At 43.7% G+C, this 21,125-nt stretch overlaps 3 protein-coding genes and 1 long non-coding RNA gene across 5 annotated transcripts; 3 read left to right on the plus strand and 1 right to left on the minus strand.

Moving 5' to 3' along the window:
- The first annotated feature begins 90 nt into the window (after positions 1-90).
- GON7 (GON7 subunit of KEOPS complex) lies at positions 91-5,637 on the plus strand. The gene is made up of 2 exons (XM_037031113.1): positions 91-356; positions 2,821-5,637. The coding sequence occupies exons 1-2, from the start codon at positions 119-121 to the stop codon at positions 2,913-2,915; spliced, it is 333 nt and encodes a 110-aa protein (XP_036887008.1). The 5' UTR covers positions 91-118; the 3' UTR covers positions 2,916-5,637.
- Positions 272-10,911, plus strand: LOC118976578 (four and a half LIM domains protein 1-like). Its single transcript, XM_037031112.1, has 3 exons — positions 272-356; positions 7,739-7,789; positions 8,350-10,911. Exon 3 carries the CDS (start codon positions 8,497-8,499, stop codon positions 9,343-9,345), a length of 849 nt encoding a protein of 282 aa, XP_036887007.1. The 5' UTR covers positions 272-356; positions 7,739-7,789; positions 8,350-8,496; the 3' UTR covers positions 9,346-10,911.
- A 104-nt stretch (positions 10,912-11,015) lies between these two features.
- LOC118976694 (uncharacterized) lies at positions 11,016-12,572 on the plus strand. The gene is made up of 2 exons (XR_005064334.1): positions 11,016-11,934; positions 12,146-12,572. It is a non-coding gene; the product is annotated as an uncharacterized LOC118976694 (long non-coding RNA).
- Positions 12,573-17,666: 5,094 nt separating this feature from the next.
- LYSET (lysosomal enzyme trafficking factor) lies at positions 17,667-19,883 on the minus strand. 2 transcript variants are annotated; one of them, XM_037031443.1, is made up of 2 exons: positions 19,800-19,883; positions 17,667-18,955 (listed from the first exon to the last, which is right to left on the minus strand). In XM_037031443.1, exon 2 carries the CDS (start codon positions 18,937-18,939, stop codon positions 18,544-18,546), a length of 396 nt encoding a protein of 131 aa, XP_036887338.1. In that variant the 5' UTR covers positions 18,940-18,955; positions 19,800-19,883; the 3' UTR covers positions 17,667-18,543. The 2 variants fall into 2 exon arrangements, with proteins under 2 accessions (XP_036887338.1, XP_036887337.1); XM_037031442.1 differs by lacking the exon at positions 19,800-19,883 and adding an exon at positions 19,392-19,793.
- Positions 19,884-21,125: the final 1,242 nt, after the last annotated feature.

The raw sequence follows: 21,125 nt of genomic DNA on the forward strand, positions 1-21,125 counted from the left end.
TAAAAAAAGGAAGCCACGGAAGGGGAGGAGCGACTTTCAACAAACGGAAGTCGCTCCTCTCCTTGCTCCCGCCTGCTCCCGCTGGGAGCTGGTTTCCGCTTCCGGGTGGTACTCTCTTATGGCGCGTTCTGGAAGCACAGTGGTTGCCATGGAGGTACTGGGCGAGTACGTTGGTTTGGACGGGCAGCGGCAGCAGCTACGGGTGCCCTGTGAGGCGCCGGGCGACGCGGACCCTTTCCGGGGCCTTTTGTCTGGCGTGGCCCAGATGAGAGAGCTAGTGGCCGAGCTCTTGGGCCCCCTGGAACAGCGGGAAGCGCGGAACAGGGTGGCGGCGGCTCCAGAGGAGGCTTTGGACGGTGAGCTCTAAGAGGGTGGAGGGGGAAGAGGAGCTCGGGAAAAATCTGTTTAGGGAGTCCGTGTAAAGTATCGAACTTGAAGAAAGTGAGGCTCGAGAGGGTAAAAAATCCACCTAAAAATTGTTGACACCTTCTGCCGAATCTGGGCGGGATCTGGCCTGATTTTTCTGGGCTGCTTCTACCTAAACGTTTTCACGACTCTGTTTCTCTTCATTTATATATATCACTCACATTCACACACACGTGCTGAACTGCCTACTTTGTGCCAGGCACTGGGCTGAGTTTTGGAGAAAGAATGAGGCGAATGCGACTCCGTTACTCTTCCTGTGGACCCGAGTGGTGCGGGGTTAGGTAATAGAGAGTGGAAGTATGACCCCAGGACCGTCTGTATCTGCAAATCGAGAGAACCCGGGAGGGCTTCAGAGAGGGCAAGACTTGAGCTGAGTGTTGAAGGGTGAAAGGGAGTTTTACAAGGTGTGAAACTGCAGACGTGTGGAAGATAGCCATCTGTTTAAAAAACAGGAACAGGTTTTGAAGGTTGAGATAGATTTCGGTTTAATTAACAAGTGTTTTTTTTTAAGATTTTTAATTTATTTGTTTTTAGAGGGGAAGGGAAGGAGAGAGGGAGAGAAACATCAATGTATGGTTGCCTCTCATGGGTCCCCTTCTGGGAACTGGCCCGCAACCCAGGCGTGTGCCCCGACTGGGGATCGAACCGCGATCCCTTGGTTCGCAGGCCGGCGCCCAGTCCACTGAGCTACACCAGCCAGGGCTAATTAAGTTTTAAGACTCCCAGGCACTGTTCTCCCATATTCCAGTTTTTGAGGTGCAGTTTGAAAGTAGAAACGTGAAATTTAACTGCTTTAATTTTTTTTTTTAAATCTTGTCTTGAAGTAGGTACCTTTTGACTACCCTGAAGAACCTAAATTTGGGAGTCAGGGCTTAACTCCTCTGTAGCAGAGCGAAAACTCTGTACTTTCCTTCTCCATCTTGATTACTTCTTAATAGTTCCAAATAATGTGAAGAAGACAGTTTGGAACATTACCCTGAGTTCACATAATAGATTGTTTTTGAGTCACATGCATCTAGGATAAAAAGTCCTGTTTCGAGGTTCCAGAATTACCTCTCTAATCTGCTGAAAATGTCGTTGACATAAGGACAAGAGTATGGCTAGAGTCATTTTTCAAAATCTGTCATTACTATTGGAAAAATAACTGCCATCTGTTCTATTAATGGTGGGTCAGTAATCTATGAACATGTTTTTCTATTATTTGCTTAATGAAATCCCCATAAAGCTTGGGTTTGAATTACCTCTGTTAAATAAAGCAATAAAGATAAAATGGTGAATTTCATGTTACATGAATTACATCTCAACAAGTAACATGCAAAATAAAAAATTATAAGTATTAAAGAAAAGTGATAGAACTTAACACTAAAAGTACAAATAATCCAATTACCAAATATACAAAGGATTTGAGTAGACAGTCCTTCCAATATGTGAGGCCAATAAGCGCATGAAAAGATGTTCAGCATCATTGGCCATCAGGGAAATGCAAATCAAAACCACAATGAGATGCCATGACATGCCTACTAGAATGGTTATAATCAAAAAAGAACAGTAACAAGTGTTGGCTAGGATATGAAGAAATTGGAGCCCTCATACATTGCCGGTGAAACTGTAAAATGGCCTACTTCTTTGGAAAAGAGCTTGGCAGTTCCTCAAAAAATTAAATACAAAGTTACCATCTGACCCAGCAATTCTACTCCTAGTTCAACCAAGAGAATTGGAAACATGTTCACACAGAAACTTATACAGGAATGGCCATAACAGCATTGTTCGTAATAGCTAAACAGTGGAAACAGCACAGACACTCTACTGATGAGTGGATAAACCAACTGTGATATATCCATATAGTGGAATATGGTTCAGCAGTAAACAGGAATGAAGTGCAGATGCATGCTACAATGGGAATGAACACTCAGCATGAAAACATGCTGAGTGAAGGAAGCCAGATTCAGAAGGCCATTCAACCTATTGAATGATTCCATCTTTGTGAAATGTCCAGAATGGACAAATCTATAGAGATAGAAAGTAAGTGAGTGGTTGCCGAGGACTGGAGGAAATGGGCAATGAATGCTTACGGGTGTGGGAGTTCTTTCTGGAATGACAAAAGTGTTTTAGCATTAAATATTGGTGGCAATTTCACAGTCTTGTGAATATAGTAAAAATCAATAAGCTGTTAAAAGAGCGAATTTTATGGTTATGTGAATCTTCAAAAAAAAGTGATAGAAAAGGTTTTAAACACCAAAATAACTGAAATCTCTTTAATGATATACACTTCAAATCTGGAATATGCCTCATTTTATTAATCCTAAACTAAAATAGTCTCGTTTTCAACCATTTTAATTATATTTCTTTCAACCACTGAACATATTGTCATACAACAAATGTTTATTTTAAAAGGTGATGATGAAGATGATGCAGAAGATGAAAATAACATTGATAACAGAACTAACTCAGATGGACCATCTGCAAAACGGCCAAAACCACCATCTTAACAGTAGCTTTGATGAGTGTTAACAGACTGCTGTCACGCTCGCTTCAGCAGCGCGTACTCTAGATGGGAACAGCGCTTAGAGGATTGGCCTGGCCGCTGTGCACCCAAATGTGTCAAGCGTTCCCCAAAAAAGACTGCAACTCTGTCTTAGTTACCACTGGCATTCAAGGAAGACTTCTATTCTCATTTGTTTTGTTTCTCTGTGACACTTTTGTTAAAGAAAAGCAAACTTTATTCTGTTTCCAGCCAAGAAAGATATGATAAATGTTTAGAAATCAATCTGTTTTCTTGAATAAGAAATTTCAGACCATGGAAATAATAGAGAACACTTTATAATGTATAAAATCTTCTAAGTTGGCAACTGAATTTGCGATATTGTCTACTTTTAAAATGACCATTGAATTAATTTGTTTGATGTCTACATCTTTTAACTTTGGTTTCTGTTATAAAAAGTAATATCATGATTCGTGGCCAAAAATATTTCAAAGAACTGACATGTGCAAGTGATGAAATTGGGTAGTGAGTATAAGAATGGCAGTCTGTATCATAGGATTGTACACTTGAAACCTATGTAATTAACCAGTGTCACCTCAGTAAATTTAATTTTTTTAAAAATGGCAGTTTAAGTAGAAGAGAACTACTGAAGGAAGATAAAGAGCTGTTGAAAGTAACCCAAGGCAACCTCGAGTTCATGCTCACACCCAATATCCAGACGTCCAGAGATGATGCAACTCTGAACACACAGGCAGGCCAGCTGTCGGTTCGCAGTTACGAGTGTGCAAAGCTGAGTTTATTCTTGTATTATTATTTGTTAATTGTATTTTCCATACATACAACACTAAACCTACTGTTGCCCCATCCTGTATGTTTAACTTGTACCTTAAGAGCACCAAATGGGTGCTCTTTATACTGTGATTATGTCACATACACACACATACACACATACAGCCTTCAGGTGTGTCTATGTGGACTATAATTTAGATGCGTCCTGTCAGCCTGTAGCCATACTGATTTTGCTTAACAAAGGGCTATTTTAAAGCCTTGAAGTGTTGTTCCTTCTTGTCGGTGGGACTAAGGCATATTTTATTTACTGTGTATGTTTCCTGATTCATTTAGATAACTAAAATGCAGAGAAATTAAGTAGCTATACCTAATGAGATGCAAATAGGCATTGATTTTTATAGTTGGAAGTAACCTTGAATAAGTGTTCTATGATTATTTCAGAGATAAATTGAATCTTAGAATCTGTGTTTGCCCTGAGTTACAGAACTATTGGCAGAGCTGGGTCATACACATAGCCTTAAAAAGATTACCATAGTACTGTCCCAGTTACAGATTCTGAAACCTATAGCTTACAAAGTACATGCTACATAGGAAACGGATTTACATAGCTTTCCATGTTTTTAAGGTACTGTTTTACTTGGGACATTAACCTTCCACTGAGTACTCTCACGTAACCAAAACATTGCCAGGTAGGAAGTTGTATACAGATGCTCTTTGACTTATGTTGGGCTTTATATCCCAATAAACTCATTATTATTTGAAAATGTAAGTTGGAAATGTATAACACATTTACCCAGCAGCTCAGCCTGGTCCACCTTAAACATGCTCAGAACACTTCTGTTAGCCTATAGTTGGGCAAAACCATCTCACTTCCACCACCCAGCACAGAAGAGGAATGCACACGTGTTGCTAGTCTGGGAGAAGATCAAAATTCAAAATTTGAAGTAAGGTTTCTACTGAAAGCATTTTGCTTTCACACATTCATAAAGTCAAAAAAATCGTAAGTTCAACCATTCTAAATCGGAGACTGTAAATGATCAGAAACTACCTTGTTTGTTCTGTTTGTTATGTCTCTAATATTGGTACCTCAACTTAATGACTTAAAATGATCTTTTATCTTTTTAGGATATAATTTGTAAAAATAGCATACTTGTGTAATTAAAATAGTTCATATTTTTAAATTAATAGCTTAACTTTGCTTCTGAATATTTTGTTTCCTTCTTTGTTTAGTAAATATGTTTATAAAGAAGAAATTTCAAGATATCCACACTTGGGATTCAGTGTTTTATGGCCTGGGTTGTAGTTTTTATTGAGCTTTTCCTTTAGTACTGATTTTAATTCTAATACTGTCTTCTTCATAAGAGAGTCATATATCTGGCAAAAAAAAAGTCAGTTTAAAGGACCAGCATAGAAGAACAGCTGGGCCCCCACATCTTGCCTGGCTTTCTAATCTGCCTTGTACGGGTGCAGACGTTAGCCACAAGCAAGCAGAACGTAGTCTAGTTGCCTTTTGAATCCTGGGCAAAGTGACTTTTGCCTGTCTACTCTTCTCATCCTGTAGGTTTCAATGTAAAATTTTCCTCCAATAGACATTCCTGGCTTCCTGGACAATGTTAGGTCCTCGTGCTGTGTGGGTCTGTGCATCTAGCACCCTGTATCTCCCCCTAATAATACAGATGTACTATAAAAGCATTATTGCTTCAGCTACTCAGAATTTGTTTAACTTTTATTAAGAAGGCTTGGACTTTTAAAGGAAATAAAGGTTATGGTTTCTTCCAAATGAGAAAACCAGTTGGACATCTGTGGCCCTCAGTTTATGATGCTCCTTTTACCTAGTTCCTGTCCTAGTCTGTTAAAGATACACCTGTCAGTGGAATTGTTCAATCTGTATAAGTACAGACTATTTCTTGTTTTGTTTTTTTAAATTTTTATTGATTTAAGAGAGAGAGAAAAAATGTCGATTTGCCGTTCCATTTATTTATGCATTCATTGGTTGACTCTTGTGGATGCCCTAACCAGGGATTGAACCTGCAACCTTGGTGTGTGGAGATGACACTCTAACCAACTGAGCACCCAGTCAGTGCTAAACTTTTATGAGTTTATTTGAGCCAAACTGATGACATGGCAGGAAACCCGATCTTAAATGCTCCAGAATATCATTTGTTATATGGCAGTAAGAGCTATACCCAAGACAACCTAAAAACCTAGGTTTTGTAACTCAGTTGTCAGTCACCATGTGGTAATAAAATGTTTACAAGAAATTCCTGTTTGCCCTGGCTGGTGTGGCTCAGTGGAGTGAGTGCTGACCTATGAACGGAAGGGTCAGTGGTTCAGTTCCCAGTCAGCACATGCCTGGGGTGCAGGACATGTTTCTGGGTTGGGGGCATGGGAGAGGCAACCAGTTGATGTATCTCTCACATGCATCATTGTTTCTCTCCCTCTCCTTCTCCCTCCCTTCCCATCTCTCTAAAAATAAATAGTCTTTTAAAAAAAATTCCTGTTTGAATTGTGTTTGAGCACTGCAAAGTTCAAAGCTGTATTACCATAAACGCAGCTAGTGATAGCTTCAGATAAAATCAACATTAACTAAATTATACTGCAGTCATTCTTGAGAGCATTTTTCTTGGATATCTAAGTATATAGTAAGCCGAGTATGAAATTCTTACCAAACTTGAAGAATACAGGGATAGGCAAAAGTAGGTTTACAGTTGAGCCCTGACTGGTGTAGCTCAGGGAGTTGGGTATCACCCGGCAGACCAAAAGGTCACCAGTTTGCTTCCTGCTCAGGTCACGCCTGAGTTGGAGGCCGGTTGCCTGATTCGGGGCATGCTGCGGGTATGCGAGAGGCAACCGATTGATGATTCTCTCCCTCTCTTTTTCTTCTGTCTTCCCCTCTCCCTAAATAAAATATTTTTTTTAAGTAGGTGAACAGTTGAGTATGCAAAATGCTGTTTATTCTTGTATTATTTATTTCTGTATTATTAATATAACTGGAAACCTACTTTTGCCCACCCTTGTATTTGTAAAATAACACTCAGTTTTATTTTAACAAATGAGAAATAAATTGGTTTTTGTGATGAAGTTGGGTCTTTTCTCACTACTTAGAATGTGATATTGGTCTGGCCAAAAAGTCCATTATGTTTTTCCATTTCCACCAATAACTATTGATTTGGATATTTTGAGTGTGTTGGCTCTCTCCCACTCGGCTTCTAGTGGGTAGAGGCCAGGGGTGCTGATAAACATCTTCCAGTGCATAAGGCAGCCCCACAGCAAAGAATTATTTGGCCAAAATGTCAATAGTGCCAAGAAACTTTGCAAACCACTTTTGACATATTCGATCAGTCACACCACCTTCTCTATCCACTGCACAAATCCTTTTTTGCATTTCAGTTGCATTCGTGTTTTTCTTGAACTAATAAAGCACCAAAAATGTTGCATATCTTCTTCCATCTTCAATATTAAAATGGCTGCACAAGAATTCACCAATTTTGGTAAGCTTTTAAAAATGCATGCTGATAGGACAGCTGTCACAATACAATATACCAAAATTGTTTCGAATAAGTTAAAGACAACTCACGGCTACTAGAGCCATCTTATGGGAAAAAAAAAAACAATGGACTTTTTGGCCAACCCAATAAATTTCAGGTAGATTGAAGAATTTTAGTGTAAAGAACAAAACCATAAAAGTACTAAAAGAAAATGAATAGTTTTTATAATTCCAGAGTGAGAAAGTTTTCCTAACCAGGGTTTTTGAAAATCTAAAAGCCGTAATAAAAAAAGATTAGCAAATATGATTATATAATGTTTCTGAACTTTCTGTAAGGTTAAAAATCAAAGGGAAAAGTATTTCATATTTTCAGCACAGATGACTAAGAATTAATTCCTTTTATGAATCTCACATGTATCAGAAAGAATAGAAATAGGCAAAGGAAAAGAACAGCAAGATCACAAGAAGTATACATGGCTTTTCAATTAAAAAAATGTGCCACTTCCAGAAAATGAACATTAAAATACAATGCAATACCATTTTTCACTTTTCAGACTGAAAGATCAAAAGTTCTGATGCAGTATTGAGCTGGAAAGGATGTGAAGGTCTGTAATATATTGATGTTGAGTGTAAATTGGTATAAGCTCTTTGAAAGTTAAGTTGATAATTCTGTTCAAATGTTAAATATATGTCCTCTTAGACTCAGCAATTTCACTTGTAGAAATTAATCCTGTAGATAATGGCAACATGTGCACAGATCTGTTACAAAACCATTTACTGCAGCCTTATTCTTAGTAACAAAAGGCAGTCAGAAGACCCTGTTAAGTAAAAATAATATATTTGCTACATTAGAACATTTGTGCAGGCATCAAAATGACCAAGGCATAGCTCTACATGTTGTTAAAGATCAGTCTCTAGGATATAATGTTAAATGAAAACTAGCGAACTATAGAAACAGTGTGTAGAATGCTATTATTAAAGACTATTGGCTGGATATGCTTATCATTTCTCTGAAAGGATAATCAAACTGCTTGTAGAGAGAGTAGGGGTCAGGAGGGAGAGAGAGAGATTTTTCATCATATAGTCTTTTTTCATTTAAGAAAATCATGTTGCATCTTTTTATACACAAATACAGAAACAGTTATTGTCGAATCTGCCACCGCAGCTGCCGTGACCTGCCAGGACAGCTGTGTGGCCGAGCATCCCCAAGCATCACATTAGAAGTTGCTGACCATTCTCTCCAGCCCTTGCCAAGTACGTCTCACTCCCCACACAGCCAGCGTGAGATCCCTGCAGGTACAAGGTGGGCACCATGGCCGAGAACATGAACTGCCACCACTGCAATGACCCCCTGCCGGGGAAGAGCTACGTGGAGAAGGATGGCCACCGCTGCTGCTTGAACTGCTTTGACAAGTTCTGTGCCAACACCTGTGTGGAATGCCACAAGCGCATCAGTGCGGACTCCAAGGAGGTGTGCTACAAGAACAACTACTGGCACAGCGCCTGCTTCTACTGTGCCAAGTGCCTGCACCCCTTGGTCAACGAGACCTTTGTGGCCAAAAACGACGAGATCCTGTGCAACAAGTGCAGCATGCTGGAGGACTCCTCGATGTGCAAGGGCTGCTCAAAGCCCATTGTGGCAAGCGATCAGAATGTGGAGTACAAGGGGACTGTCTGGCACCGAGACTGCTTCACCTGCAGCAGCTGCAAGCAAGTCATCGGGACTGGGAGCTTCTTCCCTAAAGGGGAGGACTTCTACTGCGTGGCTTGCCATGAGGCCAAATTTGCCAAGCAGTGCGTGAAATGCAACAAGGCCATCACATCAGGAGGGGTCATGTACCAGGATCGGCCCTGGCATTCCGAGTGCTTTGTGTGTGCTAACTGCTCTAAGAAGCTGGCTGGGCAGCGTTTCACCACTGTGGAGGACCAGTATTACTGTGTGGATTGCTACAAGAACTTTGTGGCCAAGAAGTGTGCTGGGTGCAAGAACCCCATCACTGGGTTTGGTAAAGGCTCCAGTGTGGTGGCCTATGAAGGGCAATCCTGGCACGACTACTGCTTCCACTGCAAAAATTGCTCCGAGAATCTGGCCAACAAGCGCTTCGTTTTCTACCAGGAGCAAGTGTATTGCCCTGACTGTGCCAAAAAAGTTGCAAAGTGACAGGATCTCCTGTCCTGTAAAATGGAACTGAGTTTCGTTCCTTGTGTCCTCACCCTCTGCCCTGCACCATCCATGGGAAAAGAGCAGCCTTTGACCTCTTTAAAGTTGTTCCTTCTGTCTTTTCTCCCATTTTATAGTATTAAATAAGGGCACACAGTGATCAATCATTAGAATTTAGCAAAAAGCAGCTCTGCAGCAAAGTTGGTTTTGTGATGGCTGCAGTCAGAAAGTGAACACTTAGATTGACCCTTCTGCATGTTTAACATAGAGCAGAAAAGTGCTAATCATTTAGCTGTTTAGTGATGTAAGTGGGAAGCCTTAAAGTCCCCAGAGGTGCCCTTCCTGGCTCAGCTGGGCCACCACATCTTCACACAACACAGAACAGGTGTAGCGGCTGCCCAGCTCACTGCTCACCGTGTCCTGGGAGGAGAAAGAAAACTTACCAAAATGCATGGTTTAACTCCCTCATCAAAACCTTTTTTCTGGTCTTTTGTGCTTTTCAGTTCTTTTTGTGCATTCGTATTCCCTAATATGAATTTCCAGAGAATTAACATTTGAACTCAGCTGTAATTCTAGTATTTTATTTTTTGACCGAGAGGGGAAGAGAGGGAGACAAATGCCGATGTAAGAGAGACCCATCAATTGGTTGCCTCTCATACACACCCCAACCAGGGACCAAACCCGCAACCCAGGCATGTGTGCTGAGTGACCTTCACTTTGCGGGATGACAGCCAACCAACGGGAGCCACGCTGGTCAGGGCCTTAGCCGCAACTCTAAGCTGACCTTTTCCCTGGGCTACTGTTTGAGTTCCCCGTGTGCCCTGTTTTCTGAACGTTCCTAACTTTCGAGCATGGAATGTGCAGGCCATTTGGGACGTGTAAACAGATCTGAGAGAACAAGGCTTTTGCAGAAGAACATCATCCCAGCGAGTACTTCCGGAAACCGAACCAAACTAACCCAGCTGTCCTTTTTTTCCCCCCAACAATTATTTTTGTTTTAATTAATAGCAGCATAGTTAGGTCTGGAGACTTGCATGGAAGTATTTTGGGACCCCCACATGTTCCTACAGTTTTGAAATCATCCCACAGAAGTAACCACAAAACTCTACAGGGGCAGCTGAGCAGGTGCCAAGACTGTTGCGACAGGGATGTGGCAAGTTGACTCCCCTGTAACACAGCCGTCGGCTCTTTGTCCCTGTGTTAAGGAGGCCCTCCAGCACAGCACCCCTTCTCTTGTGATCGCTGGGACTGTTCCTCAAGAGCAGAGCTGCACCTCTGAGGGAGTGGGAGCTTGCCATCCTCACAGGCAGATTCCCACGTAGTGCTTACCTGAGAGGCGGGAGCCCCTGCCCTACTGCATTCCAGTTGCGCTGTTCTGTTACACTGTAGAGTGAGACGATCTCAAAGGGAACGTGTAATGACAATGCACGTATTAACACTCTCACAGCAGTGGGTAGAGAAGCCAGCGCCTCAGTCCTACACTTTGTCGTCCGCTGTGATCATTTCATGTTTCAGTGTGTCCTTGCACAAGTGAAACAGCGTAGAAAGAAACATGTCTGTGAAACTTTGTTTTTACTGTTTAAAAGTCGTGTTTTATTTATTTATTAATCCTTATCCAAGAATATTTTCATTGATTTTAGTGAGAAAGGGACATTGATGTGAGAGAGAAACATGGTTCAATTGCCTCCCATACACTCCCCAGTCAGGGATCAAATGCACAACCTAGGTATGTGCCCTGACCAGGAATCGAACCCACAACCTTTTGGTATATGAGGTGATGATGACAGTCCAGTCAACTGAGCCACATGGCCAGGCCCAAACGTCATATTAACAGTTTAAAGCATCACTGAGTAATTCAGGGCAAAAAAGAACCAATTCAGACTTTTTACCAAAAAATCCACATTTCCCATCCGACTACTACTGTGCCAGGATAGAGAATAGTTTGTGACTTCTAAAGAGGCGAGGAAAATTGGGCTAAATATGAGGTAGGATACCGGGGAAAAAGGTGGGAGATGTTTCTACAACTGACGCGCCTGGTGTTAACCTTGAAAAAATTGTCTTCTAGCCAGTGCATTCTTGAACTATTAAACAGATTTCAGTGTTGCTGCAAGTATTCCATTCTCGGGCGAACTTTGGCGTCAGAATTGCTGTTTAAAGACACGGCCCAGGAAACCGTGAGTGCTAGACAGTAACCACCTATGGAAATCTTTCAAAGGTAGTTCACATTGGCACTGTTGCAGTCCAGTTTTAAATGGAAATTTACTCTGGTGCCAAAAATTCTTCTGGAGATAGAAGCAACTTCTAGAAAAACATTACCAGTTGAAATGAGTGTTATGGGACTGAGGAATGGCCTAGAACCCCAGGGCACTGAACAGCTTGCTGGTGCTCTGAGAGTCATCATGACGCTTGGTGCGTGTGCTGGGCAATTAGGAAGCCATCATCACTGTTGTAACGAGAACTTCTCCGGGCTCTGGCCACTACCCAACACATACCGCTTGTTTGGGAATGTGTCATTTTTCTCTGCATCAGCGAAGAAAATCCCAAGACAGCCAGCATAACAAGAATTGTTGGCAATACATTGGGAGACTTGTTTTTTTTTTAAAGATTTTATTTGTTTATCTTTAGAGAGGAAAGGAAGGAGAGAAGGAGAGAAACATCAATGTATGGTTGCCTCTAGTGAGTCCCCTGCTGGGAACTGGCCTGCAACCCAGACATGTTCCCTGACTGGGAATCGAACCGTGATCATGTGGTTCGCAGGCCCGCACTCAATCCACTGAGCTACACCAGCCAGGGCTGGGAGACTTGTTTTGAATCTTAGCCTTGAAGCGAATCTATCAGTACATGCTGAAACCTCAAAAGAGTTTAATAACCAGACCTACCTAGTATGTGTGACAGTTTATACTCTGTGCTTGGTAAGTGTCAATTTGAACCTTCTATGTTGCAGGCACTGTTCTAGGCATGGGGTGTATAGCAGTGGACAAATACACAAAACCCCTCCCTGCTAGAGTTAGATCCTGACAAAACCTGTGTCTCGTGAAGTCGTGTGATGAGCACTGGAGAAAAACCGGGAGTGGGGCTGCTGCATTTTCAGTGGGGAGGTCGGAGGCAGCCTCACTCAGCCGACAGTGGAGCAGAGGTCTGACGAAAGTGCTGGAGCACCCTGGCAAAAAGCACCTGAGTGCAAAGGCCCTGAAACAGGTTTTCCTGGTGGGTTCTAGAATCAACAAAAAGAGCAGTGTGGCTGAAATGGAGTCAGGTTCTCCGAGGATTAGAAAATGAACTGAAGGTCAAGGGCCACTCATAATGACTGTATGACTCGTTAAGGACTCTGGCTTTTATTTGGAGGAGTGTTGAGAGGAGGAGCACTTTAAAAGGATCCCTCACCAGCTGTTGTTTGGCAGTAGTCTTTTTTTATTTATTTGGTTTTGTTTGTTTTTTTAAAATATATTTTATTGATTATACCATTACAGTTGTTCTATTCCCCCCCCTTCCCCTCCACCCGCACACTCCCTCCCCCACCATTCTCCCCCCTTTAGTTTATAACCACATGTCTCAATTTCTTTAGATTCTATATTTCCCCCACTATTCTCGCCCTCCCCCCTATTTTCTACCTACCATCTATGTTACCTTCTGTGCCTTCTCCCCCCTTCTCCTCCTCCCACCCCCCCGTTTCTAACCCTCCATGTGTTCTTCATTTCTATGGTTCCACTCCTGATCTAGCTGTCCTCTTGGTTTGCTTTTGTTTTAGGTGTGGTTGTTAATAACTGTGTGTTTGCTGCCCTTTCACTGTTCATATTTTTCATCATCTCTTTCTTATATAAGTCCCTTTAGCATTTCATATAATAAGGGCTTGGTGATGATGAACTCCTTGAACTTGACCTTATCTGAGAAGCACTTTATCTGTCCTTCCATTCTAAATGAAAGTTTTGCTGGATAAAGCAATCTTGGCTGTAGGTCTTTGGATTTCATGACTTGGAATACTTCTTTCCAGCCCCTTCTTGCCTGTAAGGTCTCTTTTGAGAAATCCGCTGACAGTCTGATGGGTACTCCTTTGTAGGTGACTGTCCCCTTATCTCTTGCTGCTTCTAGGATTCTCTCCTTCATTTTAGTCTTGGCTAATGTAATTATGATGTGCCTTGGTGTGTTCCTTCTTGGGTCCAACTTCTTTGGCACTCTCTGAGCTTCCTGGATTTCCTGGAAGTCTATTTCCTTTGCCAGACTGGGGAAGTTCTCCTTTATTATTTGTTCAAATACGTTTTCCACTCGTGGCTGTTTCTTTCCCCCTTCTGGTACCCCTATAATCTGGAAGTTGGAACGTTTAAAGATGTCCTGGAGGTTCCTAAGCCTCTCCTCATTGTTTTGAATTCTCATTTCTTCATTCCTTTCTGGTCGGATGTTTCGTTCTTCCTTCTGGTCCATTCCATTGATTTGAGTCCCAGTTTCCTTTCCATCGCTATTGGTTTCCTGGACATCTCCCTTCATTTCAATTAGTTTAGCCTTCATATGTTCCTCTAATTTGTGACTGTACTCTACCAATTCTGTGAGCATCCTGATAAATAGTGTCTTAAATTGGGCTTCTGAGAGGCTGGCAATCTGTTGGTCGCTTAGTTATTGGCTCTGGGACTTTGAGTTCTTCTTGTGCCATCTTTTGGGCTGTTCGTGCCTGTTAAGTAGCAAGATCGGAGCCCTAGGTTTTCACTGGAGCAGGGCAACTCAGTCGCTGGGTTGTGACGTTGTATGTGGGGGCGGGGTCAAAGAGGGACAATGGCTTCCCTCCGCCATCTGCTGCCTCAACCCCCACCGGCACCACAGCCACCACCGTCACCAGGCCCACGTGCCTCGCTCCACTGCACGCGAGTGTGCCACCGCCGTCAGCCCTCCACCACTGGGTTCGCCCCCTGGGGCCTGCATGGTCCGTCTCACTGCGTGCGAATGTGCAACCGCGGTCAGTCTGCCCCACACCCCGACTGGGTCTGGGCTGCCTGCGCTCCTAGGTCTGTCCTGCCCGACCCTGCTCCGCTGTTGGCTCCACCTCTCTTACCGTCCTCGTTGAACGGTTCGTAGCTGTCGGACTTCCGTATAATTCCGTTTTCTGGTCTCTGGGTGTGTCTTAGTTCTCCAAAACTTTTGTTGTATTGAAACTTGGTTGTGGGAGAAAGTACAGTGTTTCCACCTATGCCTCCATCTTGGCGGAAGTTGGCGGTAGTCTTAAGGAGCAGATTTTGGTGGCTGGAGAGACCTGCCACTCAGTTAGACAACTTAGTAAATACCAAGTTGGCAGTTGGATATTCAAGTCCGGAGCTCAGGAGATACAAGGTGGTGATATGTGAGCATTTAAAGCCGTGCAGCGGAAAGAGATGACCAAAGGAGTGAGGAGAGAAGATGGAGCTGTGGCAGATCCCCGAGGGAGACCCAGCGAAGGCGACAGGAGAAGCTGGTGAGGAAGAGGAAAAGCCAGGACAGTATCTAGAACTGGGCTAATACATAGTAGCTACCAGTCACTTGCGGCTATTTAAGTTATAATTGACATTTTAAATCCAGTTCCTCAGTCACATTAGACATATCTCAAGGCTCATGTGGCTAGTGGCTACTGAATTGGGCAGCACAGATACAGAACATTTCCACCCCCACTAAAGTTCTGTTGGGTGGTACTGGTCCCGAAGCCAACAGAAGAAATATCTTGAGAGGAAATATGTCAAAAACTGCTAACAAGTAATTTGAGGACTGAGACTTGACCAACAGATTTAGTTTTGTGTAAGTTACTAGCCACCACTTGACCAGAAAGCAGTTTTGGGGGGCAGGCAGCAAAAACCTGTTAAAATTATATTCAGAATAAACTGGAGAAGAGGAATTGGAATCAGAAAATATAGACACCTCGGTGTAATGGAGCTAGGAGATAAATGTCACCTTTCCCTCTTTACCAGAAGAGTGCTTTTAACTATTAAATAGTCATAGACAAAATAGGAATAATCAAACTTGGGTAATTAATTCCTAAATAATAAAAAAAGCCATTAACTCTGCAATCATTACATTTGGAAATAATGCATTACTCCTACTGTAATTACTTTTTTATACTACCAAGGCAATAGTATCTTGAAAGATAGGAATGAACTGAGCATGTATTTACCAAACCTCAAAATACTAGAATCTGGCCCTGGCTGGTGTGGCTTAGTGGATAGAGGGCCGGACTGCAAAGGAAAGGGTCACTGGTTCAATTCCCAATCAGGGCACATGTGGGCCAGGTCCCCTGTAGGGGGCGCTCAAGAGGCAACCACACATGGATGTTTCCCCCTCTCCCTCTGAAAATAAATAAGATCTTTAAAAAATACTAGAATCTGAAGCATAAGAGATAATCTACTTCAACAAAAAGGAATTACTACAAGTGACAAATTCACAAACCTTGCATTACATCAAACATTTGTAAAAAAGTAACAATTTTCTTAAATCATTTCCAAACCAAATCAAGAAACTGCTCAGTGATTTCCCTCAAATTATCCTTTTTTTTTTTTTGAGAAGCAGTGTAGTGGAATGATAGAGCCAGAGGTCTGAAGCCAGACATCCTGGGTTCAAATCCTGGCTCTTCCACTTATTTGCTGTGTGACCACCAGCAAGTTATTAATTCTTATGTGCTCATTTTCATTTTCCTCTTCTGTAAAATGGCACTAGTACCAGTACATACCTGCCTCACGGGGCTATTGTGAAGATGAATGTAAATCACTCAAAGCAGTGCCTGCAGCATGCGTACTACAATGCTCCCTGACTTACAGTGGTTACAGCTCAAACCCATCACGAATTGGAAATAGAAGTCCACCCCTGGCTGGTGTGGCTCAGTGGATTCCATGCCAGCCTACAAACTGAAAGGTAGCGGTTCAGCTCCCAGTCAGGGCACATGCCTGGGTTGCAGGCCAGGTCCCAGAGTTGGGGTGTGCAAGAGGCAAACATGTTTCTCTCCTTCCCTTCCCCTCTCTAAACATAAATAAAAATCTTTTTAAAGAAAATGTGAGCGGGCCTGCGAACCAGAGGATCGCGGTTCGATTCCCAGTCAGGGCACATGCCTGGGTTGCAGGCCACTTCCCGGCAGGGGACACACGATACATTGTGTGTCCTCAGCAGAGGCAACCATACATTGATACTTCTCTCCCTCTCTCCTTTCCTTCCCCTCTAAAGACAAATAAATAAAATATTTAAAAAAAAAAAAAAAAGAAAATGTGAGTCAAAAATGCACTTAACACACCTAACCTACTGAACCTCAGAGCTTAGCCTAGCCTACCTTAAACGTGCTCTGCACACATCAGCCTACAGTTGGGCAAAGTCACCTTGCTGCCCGCTGCCCAGCATCACGAGAATTGGAGTGTATAATGCTAGCCCAGAAAAAGGTGAAAACTCAAAGTACAGTTTCTACTGATCATATTGCTTTCACACCATCAGAAAGTAGAAAACTCTTGTCGAACCATGGTAAGTTAGGGAATGTCTATAATTAGTTAATACTCAAAAGATTCGAGTGATTGGGCTGTCTGACCCTCACAGAAACAGGTATTTCAAACCACCGCTTAGTTCGAAGATTCCATGTACTGTAGCAGAAGGTAAGTCATTTCTGGAACTATACCTATGGAAGTAGTAAAAGAAGGAAATGAGACTAATTAGAGAAGAATCTGAGCTTGCTGCTTTTGAGTTGCAAACGTACCTGCTTTATCTTTCATGTAAGATTGTTGCGCAATGTGCGGCCTTCCACTGTGTTCAAATTCATCTTGTTGAAGTTTGAGGTTGCTAGAAACTTTTAGATTTTCAGTAGTTCATAAAAATTGAGGAAAACCTTTCTCAGCCCTGACCAGTGTGGCTCAGTTGGTTGAGTGCTGGCCTGCAGACAGCAGGGTCACCCGTTCCAATTCCCAGTCAGGGCACATGTCTGGGTTGCAGGCAGTTGGGGGCCTGCGAGAGGTAACTACACATCCAATGTTTCTCTCTATCCCTCTTTCTCCCTCCCTTCCCCTCTCTCTAAAAATAAATAAAATCTTTTTTTTAAAAAAAAGGCATCATGCCTGGCTATACCTCTGGCTATGCCACCTACCAGCTGTGAACTTTGGCAAATAACTCCCACCTCGGTGTTCTCACTTGTAAAACCTAGATAATTATTAGCTCATAGGGTTGTTACATTAAGTGGCTTAATTCACGTAAAGTTCTTAGAACAGGGCCCAACAGAGTAAGCACCAAAAAATGTTGATTATTAAAATCTATCAGTGAAACATTTCCCTGGTATTAATGACATAACTGTATAAAAATATATCTTGATCTCACCCAGAAAAAAAGAAAAACTCCTAAAATCTAGTATTTCCATTTTTAGTTATTTGTATTGGTACCAGACATGAGGTAGTAAGTACAGGTGCACAGGAGGAAGTACAAGGGTCACATCTTCATGCAACTAACCTATCGCCTGAGGACCAGCCCTCAGGCTATAAAAGAATATCTGGATGATGACTTGATAGCATCCTTCAGAGGCTATCACACAGCGGACAGGCACTGGACCAAATATTTTCATTGCACACCTTGTTTCCATATTCTATGTGTAAGATTTCTCAACATTCCAATATTTAGACTCTTCCCAAGATTTTTTTTAAAAATCAGTACCATTAATAATGGTAGTTAATTAATAATGCCAGTAGCATTACCAAAAGGGGGAACAAATCCTACATATCAAGAGCGCAATCACCTCAGTAATTTTACACCAATTTCTCACAAGCATAAATAGTTGGCTTACAAAAGGATGAACTGGTATTTTACTTTGAAGAATTTTAGAGCAAGCAAAGTAACTATAAAATTTAAATTTTATGACCATGTTTGGACCTGCTTACGTGTTAAACACAATAGAAATGTTCATATTCATTTTTCCCCCAAAAGAAAAAATTTCTGAACCATCACTATGTTTCACAGTAGAATAAAAATAACAGACATGATTTTACTTCCAAAATCTGAAGTCATCAACATGATTTTGTAGTACTGTATCTCAGGCTTTACCTCAACTTCCCTTGTTATTCAGTTAAAGATAGCCCCCTAGTCACATTTTTTTCCCTAGTCACATTTTTTTAAAACCCTCTGCCCCACCACAACTTCCTGAGATCTGTGGAAAAACTGCAGTCTTGTGATCAGGTTCCCCAATGTACTGGCAGTTCTGTAATCAAGAGGAAAAAACGGTGACTGATTTTATGTCTCAATCAGTTGTAGTCTGCTGATCTGATTAGAAGCCTTGACAAATGCCTGATGGCGATTGCAAATAACTGCCAAGCATATGGGGATAATACAGTAGCCCACGGTTTTGGGGTCAGCTCTTGTACAAGAATAGAGGAACAAAAACATCTGTAAGTAAGGTATCAGAAAAATAATTGTCCAAAACCAAAATGGCAGGGAGAGTAACCGAGCTTTCAAGGAGTGTGTCCACGTGGTCCCTTCAAGGGGCTCATCTGGGTGCTGTTGAATGTGTTCCAAGGCCAGTCTGTTGTAAGTCTCATTGATTTCAAACACGTAGTAAAATGCGGCTGCACTTGCTAACAGATACAATCCCACTCCAATCCATCCCATCCGCTGTCGGAAATTCATCATTCTCCATGCTCTGTGCCTTCAAAGTTAAAAAATTAGAAGATACAGTTAAGTTCTAGTAATGCTGCAACGGCAACCATTCCAAATGTACTTCCTTTATTCCTATACTGCCACATTTACAGTTTAAGACAAAAATCACATTTATTAAGACATGTAAACAACGCACAGGTTGTTTTACGTAATAGTTACGAGGAATTATAAAAAGTTTCGGTAAATACTGACTCTGCCTTTACGTCAATCCCACAGAATAAATCACTACGATCTGGTTTACAAAGATCCAGGTACGCCTTCCATTAAAAGACGGGAATTAAAGTGGCTTCCTACGGAACATTTCACTTTTACAGTTCAAATGCTTTCTGACTTAAGCGTATTGCTTCAGACGTGAACACTTGGTTCCACAAGTCAGAGCAATGTCGGGGGCCCCCAAATCAAGACAGTAACTCTTAAACACTTACAATGGTCCCGAGAATCTTCCTGTTCCCACGGCAAGCGTTAAAGAGTCACTCAGTTCCGAATAATCGGGTAGCTTTGGCATGTCAGATAAAGCCACCATAAAAGAAATCCCCGGGATCACCGGCTGGGAGAACAAGCTAATTGTGATTAAGCACGGCGTGACTGCGGCGGGTCTCGCGGCGGATCGGCCCCGGAGCTGCTCCCGGAGCCCCCAGCCTCTGTCACCCGGCCCAGCCGGGAGATTCCCTAGCCGGCCCCGCCCCCTGTCACGCTGCAGCACCCGCGGGCCGCGACCAGGGCTGCTCAGGCGGCGTCAGACCCCGGCCTCTCTGCCTTGCAGCACCGGGATCCCAGTGCCGGGCAGCGGCCACTGGCCGAGCCTGCAGAACTGGGCAGGCCCGGGATCTCACCTTCCTGTCCGGGTTGGCCCGCCCGCTCGCCGTCCCGGATGCTGCCAGAGTCGGGGCTTCCGGCTCGGCCCGGAAGCACGCTGGCCCCGCCCCGGGGAGTCCGCCCCCGTGACGACAGGGTGTGTCCGCCCCTCCCCCTGGCACCGCCTCCTCGAGAACTCCACCCACAGCTCCAGGTGGGACGGGGGCTGTGGCTGGGGCTGTGGCTGTGGCGTGTCTGGGGATGGGGCGCCCGTTCAGGTGGGCAGCTGTCGGCGTCAGGCCGCCCGTGGGCTCCCGTGGGCTCCCGTGGGCTCCTCGGCCTCGCAGTGAGTGCCTCGCTCGGAACTCTGATCACCCCATCGCCCCTCGCTGCGGGGAGAACCGCACCGAAGAGGCGGTCCGCTATTCCCTCTTCGCGCCTCTACAGTCTCCGGTAGCCCTCTCCTGCGCCCGAGTGGAGGAGTGGTAGCCCTCCCGCTCCTCAGGCCTGGCGTCCCGGGAAGCATCGGGAGACTGGCCCTGGCGCCTCAGCCGCTGGCGGTGGACACAGCCGTGGGCCCCTAGATAACGGTGGGGCGCCCGAGGCCGAGGAGGGGGTTAAGATGGCTGCTTGCCGCCGTGGGGACGCCCTGGCGTCGCCAACCGCTTAGGGTGCGTGTGGCTTCCCAAGCCCTGGCTGGGCCCCTTTGACACCTTCAACTGACCTGACAACTTTGTCCTCACTGGCTGTGGAACTCGGGACGTCAACGGGACATATCTGGGATACTCTGAAGGAATACTGTGGATTGCGGTGGATGTACCCAGCAAATTAGAATTTAAATATATTGTTTGGGGCACCATGATGCTGAGGCCCTTGGAAGACCTGTGTAGGGGGATGGATATGAACCCTCGGAAAGCGCTGTTGATTGCCCGTGTCCCCCAGACCTGTACTGAGGCTGTACGAGCCAGTTTGGCTCCCTTAGGTGAGGACAGATTGACCAGGAGATTCCGGAGGGATGGAAATAGGATTGTGGCCTTAATAGGGCTTGCTGAAGAAACTAGTTTTGCTCTGGTCCCAAAGGGGGACCAGATACCTGGAAAAGGGGGTGTCTGGAGAGTGATCTTTAAGCCCCCTGTCCCAGATAATGAATTTTTAAGCAGATTAACTGAATTTTTAGAAGAGGGCGTAAGATGGGTTGAGTTTACCTGAGCTTTGGGGTATGGAAACGACCCTTTTGGCCCAGACCAGGACATGACCCCAGAAATGAGGGCCCACGTGTTTGCGCAGACATTAGATGAGGCTCTTCAGCCTGCCCCGCGATACCTGAAATACAAGACGCTGAGGGTATTCTCTGGCAGTGATCC

This window comes from Sturnira hondurensis, unplaced genomic scaffold (assembly GCF_014824575.4).
Source record: "Sturnira hondurensis isolate 20B ecotype Veracruz unplaced genomic scaffold, ASM1482457v3 Scaffold0021143, whole genome shotgun sequence".
Lineage (NCBI taxonomy): Eukaryota > Metazoa > Chordata > Mammalia > Chiroptera > Phyllostomidae > Sturnira > Sturnira hondurensis.

Coding starts and splice junctions, on each gene's coding strand:
- GON7 (XM_037031113.1), top strand. CDS start 119: ATGGCGCGTTCTGGAAGCACAGTGGTTGCCATGGAGGTACTGGGCGAG. Junction 357..2,820: donor TCCAGAGGAGGCTTTGGACG/GTGAGCTCTAAG, acceptor TTATTTTAAAAG/GTGATGATGAAGATGATGCA.
- LYSET (XM_037031442.1), bottom strand. CDS start 19,489: ATGGTGGCTTTATCTGACATGCCAAAGCTACCCGATTATTCGGAACTG. Junction 18,956..19,391: donor GGAAGATTCTCGGGACCATT/GTAAGTGTTTAA, acceptor TTAACTTTGAAG/GCACAGAGCATGGAGAATGA.
- LOC118976578 (XM_037031112.1), top strand. CDS start 8,497: ATGGCCGAGAACATGAACTGCCACCACTGCAATGACCCCCTGCCGGGG.